This window comes from Anarrhichthys ocellatus, unplaced genomic scaffold (genome assembly GCF_004355925.1).
Source record: "Anarrhichthys ocellatus isolate YVR2014 unplaced genomic scaffold, GSC_Weel_1.0 scaffold43, whole genome shotgun sequence".
NCBI lineage: Eukaryota > Metazoa > Chordata > Actinopteri > Perciformes > Anarhichadidae > Anarrhichthys > Anarrhichthys ocellatus.
In genome coordinates, this window is record NW_022280073.1 from 2,581,281 (window position 1) to 2,600,936 (window position 19,656).

Below are 19,656 nucleotides of genomic sequence, written 5' to 3' on the forward strand. Positions count from 1 at the left end.
TGAATTAACTTCAAATGAAGCTTTATTTGTTGAAACATGCCTTCACATCCTGTGTCTGACGTCTTTGTGCTTTTCTCGAGCCAATAATACGGCATATGGTCGTTTTATTATGCTTCAGCCTGAACCTTAATCCAACATGTGCCTTCTGGTTATTTTGAGATTTGCTTTTTTTTTCCTCTTTCAAGGGCCGCCATTCTAAAAATACAATCAGCTGAGGTAGCTGCTGAATACCCAGACTTGAGATACGACTAGGCATGTGGGTGCATGTTACACAACCCTGAGGAAACAGAATGGCTACTTTTTTTTCTTCAAAAGGCCAGATGAAAAGAAGGCCAGATATATCTGCAGCACGCTCTGCTGTCCTTTAAAGAAAGGCCACAAAGCAGTTTGAGAGCAAGAGAGGCTGAGGAAAGAGAGCGGAGCAGTGCTTATGCACAGATTAGTGAGAGTAGTTTGTGGAATAATCAGTCTCCCCTTAGGACCATCACCTGCTCCACGCCACATTCGCATGCGAGGCATCGGTGTGTGGCAGAAAACACATCCTGCCATCGACAATCCAATCAAATAAGTGCAGAGAGGACAACCTTTTTTGGTCCTTTCACACAAATGAAAGCAGCGTATGCAACGCTTTAGCTCCTCCACTCAAGGTCACCTTTCACAAGAGCGTTCCCGTCTCACTGTGGGACATGTAGGCTCGACGTCTGTATCAGCATTATTGATAATGGTCTGGTTGACCTGCATGTATTGTGCCCGGACACCTGCCTCACCAATACAGATACAGCTGGTATTTTCAGACGCAACATCTTATGGATCTTTCCAATGATCTGACCTAATGCTGAAAGTGTCTCTCCTATCCCTAATAGTGATACTCACCAATTTAATTGTTGCGATCTGTGAGCATGAAAGTGTAGCGTGGCCTTAGGAGGGGGAGGAATTAAAGGGAACCAACAATGCCACCTGGGGACTTACACCCCAGGAAATATAAACTTAACAACCCTAATATCGTTTTAGAATGTATGAATTAAGGGCACACAGATTCATTACAGATATTTGGACAGACGTGTTTCGTAAAATGAACATAATATTTAAGGATTCAATGAAATTCATTAAAACATGCAGAACAAGTAAAATGGAGGCAAAACAAGCAGACAAAACAGGCAAAATGGAGGCAGCAAAACAGCAGCAGGTGAACCTACAAATGATAAACAGATTAAAAGGGAACACCATGCTGCAAAATAATACAAGTTAAGATTGTGACTACTTACCACCTCAACAAGGGGTAAGTAGTCAGACGGCAACAAGTGGCGGAATATGTCTGAAACTCACCACAGCACCAGGACAGGGGCCAAAGAAGAAGTGAGGCCAGGACCACAGGTGCCTTTTAAATGCTGGCACTAATTGGGGGGAGGAGCCTAGTTCACACCCCTACACTTCCTTCTCTGAGGCGCGTTCCCCACTACAAAAGCATTGCTAAAAAGAAGGCAGTGTGAGCGTTTTGCCCCAGCCATCCATACGGGTTAGGAAGCTTGAAACATTGAATTGAAACATGATCAAAAAATGTAATTCCCAACAAGTTCTACAGAATTCCTACAGGATCACGATTACCTCAGAGCAAGAAGTGTTTCAACTAAAGGAGTGACCGTGTTATCCGGTGATGTTCAGCTGAATGCCTCCATGGTTGCTCACAAATCTTTTTGTAAATGTTTGGCTTAGATAATAAACACATATGAGAAAGTATCCTAAATTCTATTGAAGGCTTTTAGAAGGACACCTACGTGTTCGGTTGGTGTTTTCAACAGCTGCACAGTAAAATCGACAGTGTCAATGCAACACTTAAAGAGTCAATTTTAACACTGATTCAGTGAACATATGGAACATATGGTCCCTATCCCATAGAGTGTTAAAGCTACACTGGACATAGTGTTACATTTTTAGAGTCAATTTAACTCTGGTTGGAGTTCATATTTTACACTACACTACACTGAGAAGTGTTACTCAAATTTGACACTATGATGTAAATAACACTCGTAGTGTTATTTAAATTTGACACTAGGTCTTTTTGAGTGTTAATCAAAATTAACTCTAATGAAGTTACTCCTCATGTGTTGGACCTACTTGACACTAAGTGTTGATTAAGAAATTACTCCAAATACAGTGTTGATTTTTAACTGACTCTTGCAGTGTTAAAACATATTTACTCCCTTAGTGTAATTCTTACCCAACACCTTATTTTCAATTTACTCCTTTTTAACTCTTCAACAGAACACTTTTAAGAGTTTTGCATTTTCTACTTTACCATGTCAGCTAACACTTCAAACAATAAAACAAAAAATGTTTGCAGGGGAAAAAACAACAAACACCATTATATCCATATCTTAATAACAATTTATTAAAAATAAAAAACATTTAGTTTGCATACAATTTTTCATTATCAGTTTAGAGATGCACGTGTAACTCCCATTTGTGCTACATTGTGCAACAATTAAACATCACTTTCAGTTTCAAAGATGGAAAAAAGACATTGTTCTTAAAAGACATGGCATATTTAGAATAGTACAATCTTAACAATGTCTGTAAACACTGAAAACTGTGTGTTTACAGTGCATTTAGAGGATACACACATCCGAGTACAATTCAAGTCCTTTTCACCTTAGAACAAACTTCGCTATCATCTGCAATCTACCAAGCAATTCAAACAAAAATCTAATTGGCCACTGAAAGAGTTGGGATGTTATTTTGGCTTTAAATATAGTACTGCTACTGGGAAAACTGGGAAAAACTAAAATCATAGGGTTGTAATTTTTTATTTGAAATACTAATTCTGTAACTATATGTTATATCAAATTTGACTGCACTTAGATTTAATATTGGATTTTTGATTTGCCACAGATAGTCTTCTATACCAGCAGGTGTTTGAATTACATTTTTAAAAAGGAGAGATTCACAGATTTCTATCTTTATTTCAATGTATCTGCTCCTGGTGTAAATCTAACTGCACTCAAATTTGGTATTAAAACATATAGTTACAGATACAATATTTTAAAGTGACAGCCCTCATGACTCTATTGTAAAGGTCTTGGTTGGAATTTATTAGTATCTTGGCAGATGACAGAAAGTTGTCTCTAAGTTGAATAACAATAACTCTACTTTAACCACAGTAAATGCGGAAAAATAATAGGAAAATACAAATGACTCAAGTCTTGCTGGCAAAAATTGTACAAACAAACAATTATTCGTATTGAACAGCCACATCCAATTTAACAGACACAGTTCTGAGTCGAGTACAGTCCTAAAATAAATATATATATATTTCCCACAAGCGTAGAAGAACAGATGTGCTTGAAGAAGAGATATCTAAATTACCTCAGAGGTTCAGTCACCTTTCGTCCGGTTGTGTTCCTTGACATTATGGTCTCCACCAGGTTTATTGGCCAATGCAGATTTTTCCAACTGTGAAACGACGATTTTTATTTTAATCACATGATGGTATCTGTAAAAACAGCAAAAGTGAAATCACATTATGACCTACAACACAATTCATTCTGAGACACTGAAGTTAAATTTAACACTAACTAGCTTTTGTCAAACACATTAAAAATGACTGAATGTAATTAGATAGCAATATAACGCTCACGTTACTTTGAAAAGTGCTTATTCAGTTTAACAGACAAAAAATAAACTATTAAATTAAACTAATTGGCTTTAAAGTGAATCCTTGTAGGAGGGCCCATGCACTCAAAGGGAAGGTTTGTCCCTGATAATATCACAACTCCCCACACACGCAGTATTTGCTATTTTACTGTCATCTATGGACATTGAAAACAATACAACACTGTCAGTCCTCCACATTGACCTCTCTTGCCCACATTGTGGAGTTTGAAGTTAGCTAGTTAGCCGAGCTAACTTAATGTACGAGCACATTTGAGCTAACGTTAGCTTTCAACTCGGTCAGGTTACCCTCTGCTATTCGGTATTTCAAGACACAAAAACAACTGGAGTGTATGTTGAACAACAATATTAAGTTATTCGAATTATTCTTTTCTGCTGAAATGCCAAAATTTGGTTTCATACGTGATTTAGAGAAACTTACCACAGGCTGTCGCGAAGTGCATAATGGCGGCACGGTGAAACTCCTGATCCATTTGAAAGGAGAAGGAGGGGGGCGGAGCTTACCAGAGTACAGAGTTCTTTCCAGAGAACACTTGTCGCAGTGAACAATGACATCAACACTGAGGGACGTTTTACTCTTGCTGTTGTTGTAATAACTCTGAAATAGTCAATGCACTTTGACACTGTATATTATACACTGAAAAGTTTAACTCTGATTATTTTCACCAACACTGGCCGATAAATTGGTAGTAATTACTCTTGCTGTTGTTGTAATAACTCTGAAAGAGTCCATATACTTTGACAATGCATATTTGACACTGGGGAATTTACTGTGTGCCGCCACGAAGGGCAACTGCGGACACATTCACCTAAGAGTGACCAGCTAACATGGTCACTCAAAAAAACAAAACACCAGCTCAAACTTCTGAGTCAATGTCATTGTGTTTGTTGTTCTGTACATACCACAGATAAAGGAGTTAAGCATATTGTGACTTTATTTATTGTGTTCCAGCAGATGTGGGCGGCTTGGATTCTGTCTGTTGCTGGGTTCAATCCTATGGCAAACAGCAGGCTTAGAGATAGGAGATGCACTTCTGTGGATGTTGATCTTTTTTCTTTTTTTTCTGTGGAGACTACAGTTATTCTTTTAAGAGTGTTTGTCTGCGGAGTTTTAGTTCTCCAAACATTTAGTGCAAGCAAATCTGCCGTTGAAATAGAAATCATTTTGATGGCTGAGTGCAAAAGAGGGTGAAGGCAAAAAGCAGCTTGCTATATACAGTTGTGTGAAAAAGTGTTTGCCCCCTTCCTGATTTCTTATTTTTTTGCATGTTTGTCACACTTAAATGTTTCAGATCATCAAACAAATTTAAATATTAGACAAAGATAACACAAATAAACACAAAATGCAGTTTTTAAATGAAGGTTTTTATTATTAAGGGGGGAAAAAAATCCAAACCTACATGGCCCTGTGTGAAAAAGTGATTGCCCCCTAAACCTAATAACTGGTTGGGCCACCCTTAGCAGCAACAACTGCAATCAAGCATTTGCGATAACTGGCAATGAGTCTTTTACAGCGCTGTAGAGGAATTTTGGCCCACTCATCTTTGCAGAATTGTTGTAATTCAGCCACATTGGAGGGTTTTCGAGCATGAACCGCCTTTTTAAGGTCATGCCACAGCATCTCAATCGGATTCAGGTCGGGACTTTGACTAGGCCACTCCAAAGTCTCCATTTTGTTTTTCTTAAGCCATTCAGAGGTGGACTTGCTGGTGTGTTTTGGATCATTGTCCTGCTGCAGAACCCAAGTGCGCTTCAGCTTGAGGTCACGAACAGATGGCCGGACATTCTCCTTCAGGATTTTTTGGTAGACAGCAGAATTCATGGTTCCATTTACCACAGTAAGTCTTCCAGGTCCTGAAGCAGCAAAACAGCCCCAGACCATCACACTACCACCACCATATTTTACTGTTGGTATGATGTTCCTTTTCTGAAATGCCGTGTTACTTTTACGCCAGATGTAATGGGTCATACACCTTCCAAAAAGTTCAACTTTTGTCTCGTCAGTCCACAGAGTATTTTCCCAAAAGTCTTGGGGATCATCAAGATGTTTTCTGGCAAAACTGAGACGAGCCTTTATGTTCTTTTTGCTCAGCAGTGGGTTTCGTCTTGGAACTCTGCCTTGCAGGCCATTTTTGCCCAGTCTCTTTCTTATGGTGGAGTCATGAACACTGACCTTAATTGAGGCAAGTGAGGCCTGCAGTTCTTTGGATGTTGTTCTGGGGTCTTTTTTGACCTCTTGGATGAGTCGTCGCTGCGCTCTTGGGGTAATTTTGGTCGGCCGGCCACTCCTGGGAAGGTTCACCACTGTTCCATGTTTTCGCCATTTGTGGATAATGGCTCTAACTGTGGTTCGCTGGAGTCCCAAAGCTTTAGAAATGGCTTTGTAACATTTTCCAGACTGATAGATCTCAATTACTTTGTTTCTCATTTGTTCCTGAATTTCTTTGGATCGCAGCATGATGTCTAGCTTTTGAGGATCTTTTGGTCTACCTCACTTTGTCAGGCAGGTCCTATTTAAGTGATTTCTTGATTGAGAACAGGTGTGGCAGTAATCAGGCCTGGGTGTGGCTAGAGAAATTGAACTCAGCTTTCCAAAGATGTGATAAACCACAGTTAATTTATGTTTTAACAGGGGGGGGCAATCACTTTTTCACACAGGGCCATGTAGGTTTGGATTTTTTCCCCCCCTTAATAATAAAAACCTTCATTTAAAAACTGCATTTTGTGTTTACTTGTGTTATCTTTGTCTAATATTTAAATTTGTTTGATGATCTGAAACATTTAAGTGTGACAAACATGCAAAAAAATAAGAAATCACAACTGTAATTTAGAATTCCAAACAAAGAGTGTAGAAAAACATCCCTTGCAGGTTTGTGAAGGGATGTTTTGAAGCCTGGGGTTTAGATTTGTAGCTCACCGCTGTCTTCATCAGTTACTGTAGCCGCAAAAATCCAATGTGGTCAAAGAGGGAGGAATCCAGAGGAGGGATAAGCACCACGGCTGCTAGTCATCTGTCAATCAAAGCATATCCCCATTTGATGTCACACACTCAGACAGTTGCTTCTTAAAACTGCTAGCATGAGATACCCTTATCAAAAAAAACAGCCCACTATGCCAGACATAGGTGTGTAAAAAACTACACGGCTGGAAGGTGTTCTGGAAGGACCAAGATTTGATTTCCCTCAAAAAACATCAACAAAATGTGTGGATAGCAGTATTTACAAGAGAAAACTATAAAAGAAGAGAACGTTGTTTATGAACGTTGTTTATGATAATGCAACTCAACAGTTTATGATAATGCAACTGAACAGCATCCTTCATAAGACCTACCCCGTTTTATAAACAGCCATGTTTTAGAAGCTCCAGAAAAAAGAAAGTGATTACACAAGATACAGTATTTAATTGCAGTATTCAAAGAGCCAGTGTGGAGGATTTAGGGTGAGCCATCAACATAATCAGAAAATTAGGCCAAAAAAAAACTATACAGCATGTATTTATTATTTAATTTTTTTTACATTTAGCCTTTCAGGGTATATATTTTAGCTAAGGTGTTTCATTATATATTTAAAGCTTGCAAACTCCACATTCCAGGTTGCTTGATACCATAAAATAAAGACTTGACTAACCGTCACTTGAAGCTGCATGTAAATAGACCCTGGATTGATAATAATCCTTCCGCCCACAGTACAAGCTGTTGTCTGAAATATGTTTCAAACTGCTGTTCTGATATGTTTTTTAAAACTTTTGAAAACTTGTGTTATTCACTAGCTGTAGTGCAGGAATGTGTGTGCGACGATACTTCTCAGTCACTGCACAGCCAAGGCCACTTCACTCAGCGTCATCTCCCCTGTTGAAGGTGTCTCTTTCAGCTGATCAGATCCCAGACGGAGCGGCCGTCTCTGTGGTTTCCAAACCCAATTAAAGAGGCTGCTCCAATTAGAGAGTGGAGAGAGATCGAGTGTGATAGGTAAGAGCATGAAGACCCTGGCCTCAGCCGGTTGGCTAGCAACCCCCTTCCTGTCCCTAAACTGTCAGAGCGCTGTACCTTTGCCTCTTAATTCATCATAGTCTAGACAGTCATTTAAACAGCAGAGGCTGCTGGATGAGCTCAACACTGTTACATTCTGCCCACATGTTGGAGCTACAGGCTGCATCAAATTATGTGACAAATGGTTGTATTGGTGTTTTATTGTGGCGGTGATGGCATCATAATATACATGGATTCATTCACTAACACCTGGCTGAAATCCATATGCAATCAAACAACAAATCCTCGCAGAATCTCCCATCAACTTTTGTGAGCTAATGAAAGCAGAGCACTGTGTTCCACCTCCCTTCTCACACAGCGTTACGTTTCGAGCCAGACCGCTGCCAGTGTTTGCCTTCCTGAGGCCAAAGCTGTGACAGAGAACAAACACAGATAACACATCCTCTGTGTTCCGTCAAAAAAACAACATCTAATGGTTGACTTTGTCCCTGCCAATCCACACACATGCTACCGAAGAAGAGACAGGGCCGTCATACTGTTGATCGCACAATCTTGTTTGTGTGATGACACGAAGTGCTCTGCAGGGCGAGGAAGATAAAGATGAAGTGTCACGCTGCTAACTGCTCCACATTATTACTGTGTGTTACCATTAGCTAGCTTGCTTTGGAGCAGCGCGGTGTTGTCGTTAATTGGAATCAATAGGATAACATATTGGTGTGCTCTGGCATCTCAGAGGCATTAAGCACTGACACATTAGCCGCACATTTGTTAATAGCAGTGATGAATGATAACAGCGATCTGATGTTGGAATCTGACTTGGCTTTCATGAGGGAGCCTAACAATGTAACAATAAAGTCATCAGCTGTACATTTTCCTTTACCATGAAATGCGTGTAATGGATGTCAGCGACTTTAAACAGTCCCGTTTGTTGCCTCTCTAGCCGGTGGCTTGACTTGACCGCCTAACTCTCATATGCCCTAAAAACGTCCCTGCTGTCTAATCTCCAGAGTACTAACGGATACACAGCGGGCTTTTAGTCGTGTAGTGTAGGTCTGCGTTTCCGAGCCGACCTAGAGACGGTGGCGGCGTACTGGAGGAAATGCAACCAGCCGTCCCTGACCTGTCGAGTTGAATCCCTCGAGCAGACTAGGTGGACCCCAACAGTTAAGAAGTGGCAAAATGTTTTAGTTCATGATGAAATTGTGGCAGGCCTGCTTTGATTTCATTGGAATTAGGCTACACAATGGTTGATTAGAAATGCATTACATTACAGTCATTTAGCAGACGCTTATATCCAAAGCGACTTATAATTGTGAAAAAGTGTATTCAACATGGAATTCAAGAGAACTAATCATCAGAAGTCATAAGTGCATCTCCTTGTTTACACAATCATCTAAGAGCATAAACCAGAGCAAGAGTGCAGTGCAGAAACAAACTAATACAATAAGTGCAACAAACTAATATGAATACAATAAGTGCTGAGTGGAAGGCTCAGCGTAGTACTTCTTGAAGAGGTGAGTTTTCAGCCTGATGAAAGATGGGCAGCGACTCTGCTGTCCTGACGTCAGTGGGGAGTTCATTCCACCACTGTGGGGCCAGGACAGAAAAAAGCCGTGACCGGGTCAATCGGCCACAGGGACCTCTGAGCGCCGGGGCAACCAATCGCCCCGAGGCAGCAGAGCGAAGTGGTCGGGCAGGGGTGTAGGGCTTGACCATGGCCTGGAGGTAGGAAGGAGCTGTTCCTTTCACTGCCCTGTAGGCTAGCACCAGAGTCTTAAACTGGATGCGAGCTGTTACAGGTAGCCAGTGTAGAGAACGGAGAAGGGAAGTTGTGTGGGAGAACTTGGGGCGATTGAACACCAGACAAGCTGCAGCTTTCTGGACAAGCTCCAGAGGTCTGATGGCCGACGCCGGGGCTCCGACAAGTAGTGAGTTGTAGTAGTCCAGGCGGGAGATGACCAGAGCCTGGATGAGCACCTGCGCAGTCTTGTCAGTGAGGAAGGGGCGAATCCTCCTGATGTTGTAGTGCAGGAATCTGCAGGAGCGTGTAACCGATGCAATGTTTGCAGATTCCTCGCAGCCCGAGTTGGCGTCACCACGGTATCATCAATGGTGATGGACACCTTGCAGCATGTCTGTATCTGTTTGTGTTTTCTGCATTTAGATGAGTTTTCTGCACACTTTTTTATTTTTATGTATCACTTTGCAGAGGTTTTTTTAATACTGTAAATGTGCCTGTGTTGTGAAGCTGATGAAGCTGTTATCTTCATTTGCTTTTGTTTTGCAATGCATTGAGCTTCAAGGGCTGCCATAAATGTTGGCGTGAGGGGGAAACGACATTATTGGAGCCCACAGAGGTGTGTTCATGGCACTTTAAGAACATGGGAGTGAACACATTTTCACAATGACAATTGTATTAATCTGACACTCTTTCATAAGCCTATCCAGCCTTTCGGGCATGGAAAAATAAATGTAACGAGCATCTTGGTACACAACATTCAGACACTAGCCGTGTTTCTTTCAATATATTTGTATGTGCATTTTAAAATACAACATTAGAAAAGTTCTATCAAAACGTAAAAATTTGATCAAACATACTCAATGGCGCAAAAAAGTATTTACGCTTGCTTGAGATATTTTTATGCCTTCATTGAAAAACACTTGATGCACTAAATGGATTATGGAAACACCTTTGTCAGATAGCAAACATGTAACTCAAATTATTGAATAACGCTCTCCATTTTTCTCTTGTATATTAGATGTCCAAGCCAACTTGTTTTACTTCTTTGCCCCTTTTTACCGGGAGATTACGGCAGAGTGTACCTTATATCACACTCTTCTGACCAAATACACCGTAGCTGAGTTTATTTGCTCCAAACGAGTTGATGGAAATTAACCTAATTCTCCTTTTTTCCATTTTCCAATTGTAATGGCTGAAACCTGAACCCAGGTGCACCACTCAATAACAGACATGTTAAGGCAGGCAGGAGTAAAAACCAGGTTATATTTCATAAAAGGCAAACTTTTCCATTCCAAAACAGGGTGAGGCATGGAATCATATATCCGTGGATCAGGGCATGGCTAGAAACCAAGGACGGATGCAAAGTAGGCCAGTGTATATATCACTAGGCTCATTAAGGAAATGGGAAGCAGGTGAGTGGGTGGAAGTGGGTGGGGAAGGTCTGGCGATGGAAATAAGTGTGAAAGTGGTACTGCAGGGCAGGAGGGAGTGGCTGGCTCTGCAACGACAGGGAGAGTTAGCGTATGGCAGAGTAAACAGAGCAGACTACAGAATGAATGTTAGGAGCTGGCAGGTGTCGTGACACCTGCAGCATATTTCACTGTTTTAAACAGTCACTGTTTTAGCTTTTGGCTTTACCTGTTCTATGAAAATTTCCCTGCGTGGGTTACACTGCCAGACAAAAGCTACCAGAGACAGTACTGAATCCTCCAAGCAGACAGAGCTTCAGTCTGCAGAGCACATACGATAGCTCAGCCTGGATGGCAGGTGCCATGGAATAGCAGAGTTTAGTTATGGAATAGAATGGGGTGATTTATCTCAATAATGACTCCTTTTTTGTGTGACAAGGCAATTTCACTGCCCAGAGGTGTTTTTTTTTCTTTCTCTCTCTCTCCTCTGCAGGCTGAAGGTTGTTTTCAAAGGGAAGCAGTGCTGATAGAATGGCCTGAGATCAGACCGGAGGACGGGAGAGGAGGCTTTCGTAAACACACACATGAGCAATCCTTAAGTTTGTCTGTGTCAGCTGAAGACGTGGCAATAAAAGAGGGGATGAAGCAGAGCCGCTGGAGAGACAGACACTGGTTTTGAGTTCATCTTTCTTTGCTTTCCTGAAGAGGTTGCCGTCGAGGGTTGAGCCTCAAAACACGCTGCCTTTTGATTCTGCCCCTTCCCTTTGATCCTGTCACACAAATCTGCCATGTGGCTGGGTATCTGTATCTCAGAGTATGCACATCAAAAAGCTTTCAATCAACCCGGCAGTAACTTGGTCGTCTTTGTGGTATTGGCAAAACATCCTTTCACTTTAATCTCAAATTACAAGCAGGCATGTGGCTTGTATATAACATCATTTTAGAATCAATGTCACAGAGAGCTTCACTCATGGTGTTTCAAGCAGACCCATTCAGAATCTGCCACCAGAGCTGCTGTTACTTATATGTTCATAGCTCATGCTACCTTTGGAGCACAGTTAAAAACATTTTTGATAGTGGACTGAAAAATGAGCAATCAAAGGACGGGGTTGGGATTGGCATTAGTTTGTTGAATAACAGCAGTAGACGTGAGCAAACAAGAGGAACACAATGCGAAGCTGAATGATTGTTAAAATAAAGAATTGTAGGGACACCAACAATTAAAAATAGGTGCTAGACATTACACTTGTTTAGATTTCATCCACTTGTTTTATGCACAAATTGAAAATGCACATGAAAAGGAGCGGAAATCCCAGAGAGATCTCCAACCTTTTATCGCTTGTCTCTACTGAAGAGACGGAAAATTGCGGCAGGATGAAAACATCAGTTTGGTGTGGAGCGATGAAGAGACTGTAAACTTCCTCACATTAATCCATGAAACAAACATAAATGCCGTCATTCCCAACATTTTCTACATTGTTTTTAACCATTTGAAGTTTGACTGGCAAGCATTCAGTCATTCAATTCTTCCGTGATTTAAATAGAATCTGATGAACCAACTGTTAATAATCGCATTTCCCTCTGCTGATTTGCTCTAAATTCCCTTTAAATGTGCGCTACATTTGAGTGGAAACCTGCTAATGTTTGAGAATGTATTCAATGTTTGCCTGTAGTGAAGAAAAATGTAATATCCAGATTTTTAAGGGGACAGATTTAGTGATTTGCTTTCTGTACAACAAAGGATCGTGATGGGGAGTTATTGTTTACAAAATGTATGAATGTACAGAGGGCCAATCAGAAATAAACCAGTGTATTAGCTTTTATTTATACATTCAATCAAAATCTTGGAACCAAATTCGACCAAAGCATCATCTGTAGAATGTTTGTAATTTGAAGCAATGGCTTTGGTAATGTGTAATAAACCATTTACATACATTTCATAGATCAGTTGGAAGCATAACACAAGTTTTGCGTTTACGTGTTGGGAGAATCCATTTAGTTGGTGTTAATCCTTAACTTTGTAATAATTAGTTCTAAATGTTGGTAACTCATGAATAAATGCTCCTCGGTTTCTTACTTTATAATGAACCACAAAGTCTGCAGTTATGTTAGTAAGTCAACACAGGCCCAGGACATCATCATCATGTCCACATCTATACCCTTAATGTGAGATAGGTCCTGAATGAAGGCTTGTACAATACATGTCAAGTCTGCAGTTGTAAATGTTAACAGGGTGTCAATGAATGGATTTTGGTCCACATTCTCTGCAGCATCGGGCAAGTAAGTGGCCTAATGGTCTACTAGTCTATCTGATGAGTAAAAGCAGCTAGCTGACACCATTGTGATGCTGAAGGAAGATGAAAACCAGGGATTTTTAGTAAAGTTATTACAATTGAATGTCCAAAACACACTTCATGTCATTACTATTTATCTTATAGGAACCGTGGAAGCCTGTGAAATATGTTGTGCCAATCCAACCCTTTAAATTTAGTTTATAACTAATATATAAATCATTAGTAAATAGTGCATAAACCATTAATAAACCCAATAGTTTTAATTGAATGTGCCCTTTATATTTGTCCCTAAGTTTCTGATTTATATTTGCTGTCCAACTCTTTCTTTAAGTGCAGCCCTGTCAGTTCTCCAGGTGTATTCAGCTTGTTTGAAGAGTTGTGGCAGCGACGATTTCTACTGATTGGCAGTTTCTGCTATATTGACTTGATATGGCTTCTTGGCTGTGTCTGTTTCTCCACACCACTATTACAGAATTGTCTGACCGGCTCCGGGGCTACAGATTTGCATTAGGGTTACATTCTTGCAGTGCACTGTGGAATATCGAATAATTCCAACAGACGTTCATCCGACTTGGTAAATGAATCATATCTAACACATTTATACATCCATTAACCTGATCGCGTCAGTCAATTGAATTATTTGTGTGTGTGTGTGTGTGTGAGATAATTAAGCAGGGATCTTCCATCAGAGTCGGGATGTCTTTGATATCAGAATGAGGAGATTGGTCAAAAATAGCTTAGCTGATTAGTGTCAGTCCTGTCTTAAAGAAACAAGGTTTCAGCGTAAATGGTCATGCCTCACTGACTTCAGGTCAGTCTTTTCAAAATTTAATTTCTACGAGCAGTCAGTGCAGGCAAGCACTTGAGCTTTAGGTGTGTGCAGACATGCATTGATACATGTTACACACACATTAGGGATACACTGAAATGAGTCTGCCGTGTCTTTTTATTGAATGTCACGTATTGACCATCAGTGTCCGATCTCATTTAAAGACAGTTCCACCTGCTATGGAAACATGTATGGTGTTTCACTCTGATTTATTTAAAGGACCCAACTGGTAATCTGCGTGTTCAGATTGATTTTCTACCTTCCAAGAAGCTATTAGTTTAAGTTCATATCAATATGCTTTGTAATGCAGCTTGGCAATGAATACAGATGTGGAGTAAAAATTCCCAGACGGTCACGCCTTACCTTTAGTCTAAGCACATATTAAGACAAAGCTAAATGTAAATACTGGTGGAACATAGCTGCAGATTTGAGTGGACACAACCAATTCTGTCGTAGAAATCATGTTACTTCCAATTTGCAAACAGCAAATATAATGATTTGAGAGAAATTCAATACAGCAACGATTACATTATTTTTATCAGCATAATGAGGAAACTATAATGAATGTATCTGAAAAGTTGCTCATACTGAATGGATCTGAAAAAAACATTCACTGGCAACATTTTTTGTTTGTTCCCCAACAATATTTGCGATGCACCAACCAAAGCATTATACAAGGTTTAAAACCTCGGGGCACCTGGTAATGGTAAAGGAAAGATGCAGGCTATGGTAAAAGTACAATGCTGACTTGAAACATGTCATATCATGCGTTTCTCAGGGTTGTGCTGCGGTGTGGGAGTAAATTGTATAAATAGCCCATTTAGGATTAACGTCTCTTGTTCCTTCATGGCTGGGTTGCACCGCTCTGGATTGCCAGTTACGTGATTGGCCGCTGCAGCATGACCTCAGGTTGCGATTCTAAAAAAGTCCATTCTGTTTGAACCTTTTGCCAAAGGCTGCTGCATTTTTTTTGTTTTGTTTTTTCTGGCCTCCCCTCCAAGTTAAATGCACTACCTACATTGAAATGAATTGGAGTACTGGCGTTTTCATCGCAACACTTAAATTGGTGTGAATGCAGCCTCACCCTAACCATGTGAACTTGTCTTCGGTGTAAAAGTCCTGGGCCTTGGTTTTCGAATGAGGCTTAACTAATTCAAGCTAACCTGTTGTTAGCTGTTATCAGGCTAAACTAGGAAGTTTATTCTCTTGCAAGAGGGAAGGAAACACAACAGCTACGTATTCAGTAGACTGTGTGAATGCTTCGACGAAGTGCAATATTCAACATCATTTATGCATACAAAGGTTCACGCATTTACAACTTCAGATAATGTGTCAAAAGGGGAGTATGGTATTTCAGACACAAGCTGTCTGTTTCTGCGGACATTCAGTTCTGGAATCAAGGTCAACATATTTTCCCATTACAATGTCCAGATTGTTTTTGGAAGATTGGGTTACAACATGATGAGTAATACCCATTGTGTAGAAGTCTATGAGAAAATGACCCTATGGTCTCTATCGCTAGTTTCAAGCACAGCATGATGTTTATTTAGTAAATTATGGTCCATTTAGAGTAAAACGGACCATAAAGCAGAGTATACTTTAGGGCGTGGCTAACTTGTGATTGACAGGTCGCTACCAGAGCGTTGTCCTGTCTGGTAGTAGTGAGAGTTTTCCATAATTAGAACTTTGACCTTTCAGTGTTTTCATTCCGGAACGTTAATTGTAACATTTTGGTCGCCTAAAAATGTCTTATTTAGCGTTCAGTTGTACTTAGCTCCACCCTCTCTTGTCACTTCTGGTTCAAACACGAGCCTTTAAAATGGCAGTCCACAAACCAATTGGTGACTACATTCACTTCTAATATACAGCCTTTTAATAGTCACTACGATAAAACATCTACAACGTCCCACAGATAGAATTAGATGGTGGAAGGCATACATATACTCTTCAAATCTGTCATATTTATATTTATAATGGACCTTGTGTTAGGATCCCTGTCTGCTCCTCGTTTGTGCTCCTCTGTTTTTCCCCCTGTCTTTTTTGTTATTGTGGGCCATGTGCTTATGTTTTGTTTTTGTGTCAGCCTACAGTTTCCACCCCCGTGTTCCGCCCACTTCACGCCTCTCTCCTTAGGCTCAGCTGTGGCTCATTCCAGTGATTGCCGCTGGCTGACTTAAATACCTCGGCGTTTCACCGGTGCGTCGTCAGTCCGTCCGGTTACCACTCTGGTCACGTAAGTCTGAACATCCATTTCAGTGAAGATTGTTACCTGTTTGTTTTCTGTTCCTTCAGTTTTGAGTGCGGTTGAGCTTCCCTCCCGACTCCGGTGGAGATTATAGGAGTGACTTTAATTTGCTGGACAGTTAGTCTTTGTTTTTTGTTTGTTCTTTCTGTGACTCCTCCTGCACAGTTAAATAAAGTCTTGGCTGGAGTAAACCTGCTGTGTGCGTGCGTTTGGGTCCACTAACTACACTACCACAGAACGGACTGACCATGTTGGACCCAGCCACCGCAGCAGAATCTCCTTCTGCGGATCAGCTGCAGAGGGCAATGGCCAACCAGGGCGCGCTCCTCGGGCAACACCATCAGGTTCTGAGGGTCCTAGTGGACTCGCAGCGATATATCGGGTCCCAGGTAGCGGAGATAGGAAGCCCGATGCAGGACTTCACGCTACGCCATTCTCCTCCCTCGGAGCCGGTCCCTGAGGACTCATCCAGCACCCGTGAGTCCTTTGTTCCCTCACCGGTGCCCTATAATGGAGCGTCCGGGGAATGTAGAGGGTTCATGCTCCAGTGTGGATTTGTTTTTAACCAGCAACCCCGCACATTTGCTTCGGACAATGCGAAGGTGGCCTTTACGGTGCGGTTGCTGCGCGGCAAGGCTCTGGTCTGGGCGGAGGCTTGGCTCAACAGGCGCAGCCCAAACCGGATCCCCTACGAGCTCTTCTTGGAAGAATTCAAGAGGGTATTCGACCACCCGGTTTACACCAGGGACGTTGTTCAGCGCCTGCTCAGTCTTCGTCAGGGTTCCACCAGCGCAGCGGAGTACTCTGTGGACTTCCAGATTCTGGCCACGGAGTCCGGTTGGGACAAGGAGGCGCTTAAAGGGATATATCGCCACAGCCTTTCGGAAGTGTTGAAGGATGAGCTCGCAGTCTGGGAGGAGCCAGAGTCATTGGAGGAGCTCTTCACTCTGTCAATCAATATGGATAACCGTATCCGGGAACGCTGTCGGGAGAGGAACTTCAGGCCTTCCAATCCGGTGCGTCAGTTTGCTTCCAGCCCCAGCCTTCAGTTTCCGAGCCCGTCCTGACGGTACAGCTCTGCGCGCTCCCGTTCTCCTACCTCAGCACCTCCCCCTTTGGAGCCGGAGGAGCCGCTGCAGCTCGGGCAGACTCATCTCTCTCCGGAGGAGAAAGAGCGACGCATCCTCTCAGGAAGCTGTCTTTACTGTGGTGAGTCAGGACACCGCATGGCCGTTTGCTCTGTTCGACCAAAAGAGAGAGCTCGCCAGTAAGAGTGGGGGTGCTGGCGAGCGATTCAGGGAGAATTCCCCATTCTAAGCCTCGTGCACTGTTTCCTGCCACCCTGAGTTTATCATCTGGGCCTGTGCACCTGTCGGCACTCATTGATTCAGGGGCTGAAGAGAACTTTTTGGACACCGAGTTTATTAGAAGTAATGGGATTCCCGTAGAAGCGTTGGAGTGCGCTCAGCTAGTGAGCGCACTGGATGGCAGTTCACTGGCAGAGATAACACACCAGACTCAGCCAATTTCCCTGCTCGTGTCCGGTAATCACAGCCAGAAAACCCGGTTCTACGCGTTTCCTACCCCTCAGACACCCCTGGTCCTGAGACTTCCCTGGCTTAAGGATCACAATCCACAGATCGATTGGGCTGGGGGTAGAATCACTGGCTGGAGCTCCGCCTGTCACTCTCGCTGCCTCAGATCTGCGGTTCCCCAGCAAGCTCTTCCCTCCAGCAGACCTGACACCGGTCCTAACCTCTCCGCCGTGCCCCGGGAATATATGGATTTAGGAGAGGCATTCAGCAAGGAGTGGGCCCTGTCACTCCCCCCTCATCGCCCCTACGACTGTGCTATTGACCTGCTCCCGGGCGCCCCACTTCCCACGAGTCGGCTATATAATCTCTCCCGACCAGAACGTGAATCTATGGAGAAATGTATAACGGAGTCGGTCGCCGCAGGAATCATACGTCCCTCATCTTCACCTGTGGGAGCGGGTTTCTTCTTCGTCTCCAAGAAGGACAAGAGCCTCCGTCCCTGCATCGATTTCAGAGCTTTGAATCAGATCACTATCAAAAATAAATATCCATTACCGCTAATCTCTTCTGTTTTCGAATCCTTAGCTGGAGCTAAGATATTCACCAAGCTGGACCTCCGCAACGCGTATCATCTGGTCCGAATTCGCGAGGGAGACGAGTGGAAGACGGCCTTTAACACACCCTTGGGACACTTTGAATACCTGGTGATGCCGTTTGGATTGACCAATGCCCCTGCCGTTTTTCAAGCACTGGTTAATGACGTCCTCCGTGACTTCCTCAACCGTTTTGTGTTTGTGTATATTGACGACATTCTCATCTTCTCCCCGAATCCCCAGGAGCACACTAACCATGTCCGCCAGGTTCTGCAACGACTGTTGGAGAATCAGCTCTTCATTTAGGCTGAGAAGTGCGAATTGAATTCCACTTCTCCTCTGTGCAGTTCCTGAGCGTCTTCATTGAGGAGGGTCAGGTAAGAAAGGACCCCGAGAAGGTTAAAGCGGTAACGGAGTGGCTGGTGCCCGCCTCACGAAAGAAGCTCCAGCACTTTCTGGGGATTGCCAACTTCTACAGATGGTTCATCCGGGACTACAGCCGAACGGCAGAACCACTGACGCGACTCACCTCCTCCAAGGTGTTTTCATGGACCCCAGATGCCGACAAGGCTTTTTGTGCTCTCAAGGATCGGTTCACCTCGGCTCCAATCCTGGTCCACCCAGACGAGACACGCCAGTTTGTCGTCGAGGTGGACGCCTCCGACACCGGAGTCGGAGCCGTACTGTCTCAGTGGTCAGTTTCCGACTCTAAACTCCATCCTTGTGCTTTCTTCTCCCGTAGACTTTCCCCTGCGGAGAGAAACTACGACGTAGGCAACCGAGAGCTGTTGGCTGTCAAGTTAGCCTTGGAGGAGTGGAGGCACTGGCTGGAGGGATCAGTGCTCCCCTTCATCGTATGGGCCGACCACCGTAATCTGGAGTATATCCACACGGCGAGATGCCTCAATTCTTGCCAGGGCCGCTGGGCCTTGTTCTTCGCCCGTTTCAATTTCACCATCACCTATCGGCCCGGCCACAAGAACACCAAGCCGGACACACTCTCCCGTCAGTTTGCCCCGGAAGAGGGAGACTCTACTCCCGACACCATCCTGCCTGCCTCGTACGTGCTCGGTACTGTCACCTGGGAAATCGAGAGGGTGGTACGTGAGGCCCAGCACACCCAACCTGACCCCGGAGGGGGCCCTCCGAATCGTCTGTTTGTCCCTCCGTCTGTCCGCTCCCAAGTCCTGCGGTGGGCCCACGACTCCCGGTTCTCTGGTCACCCCGGCATCCGGCAGACTATAGACTGGCTCCGCCGCACCTTTTGGTGGCCGTCCCTCGAAGAGGAGACCCGTACGTATGTGCGGGCCTGCACTACGTGCGCCCGGAACAAGGCCTCGCCCCGACCCCCCC

General features: G+C 43.2%; 1 protein-coding gene across 6 annotated transcripts in view; it reads left to right on the forward strand.

Annotated features, from left to right (window-relative positions):
• tsnare1 (T-SNARE Domain Containing 1) overlaps window positions 1–19,656 on the forward strand; it is a 153,590-nt gene that overhangs the window by 5,061 nt on the left and 128,873 nt on the right. Inside the window, exons 1-2 of one of the 6 annotated variants that reach the window (XM_031868651.1) lie at window positions 10,838–13,675; window positions 16,014–16,163. The exons of 1 other annotated variant lie outside the window; for it this stretch is intronic. Coding sequence is in view for 2 of the 5 variants with exons in the window: in XM_031868648.1 (XP_031724508.1) it covers window positions 11,624–11,676 (53 nt within the window). In the remaining 3 variants the exon portion in view is untranslated. Of the gene's footprint in view, window positions 1–10,835; window positions 13,676–16,013; window positions 16,164–19,656 lie in introns of those variants that run through there. 4 more of the 6 variants (XM_031868653.1, XM_031868648.1, XM_031868649.1 and 1 more) reach the window with 4 other exon arrangements.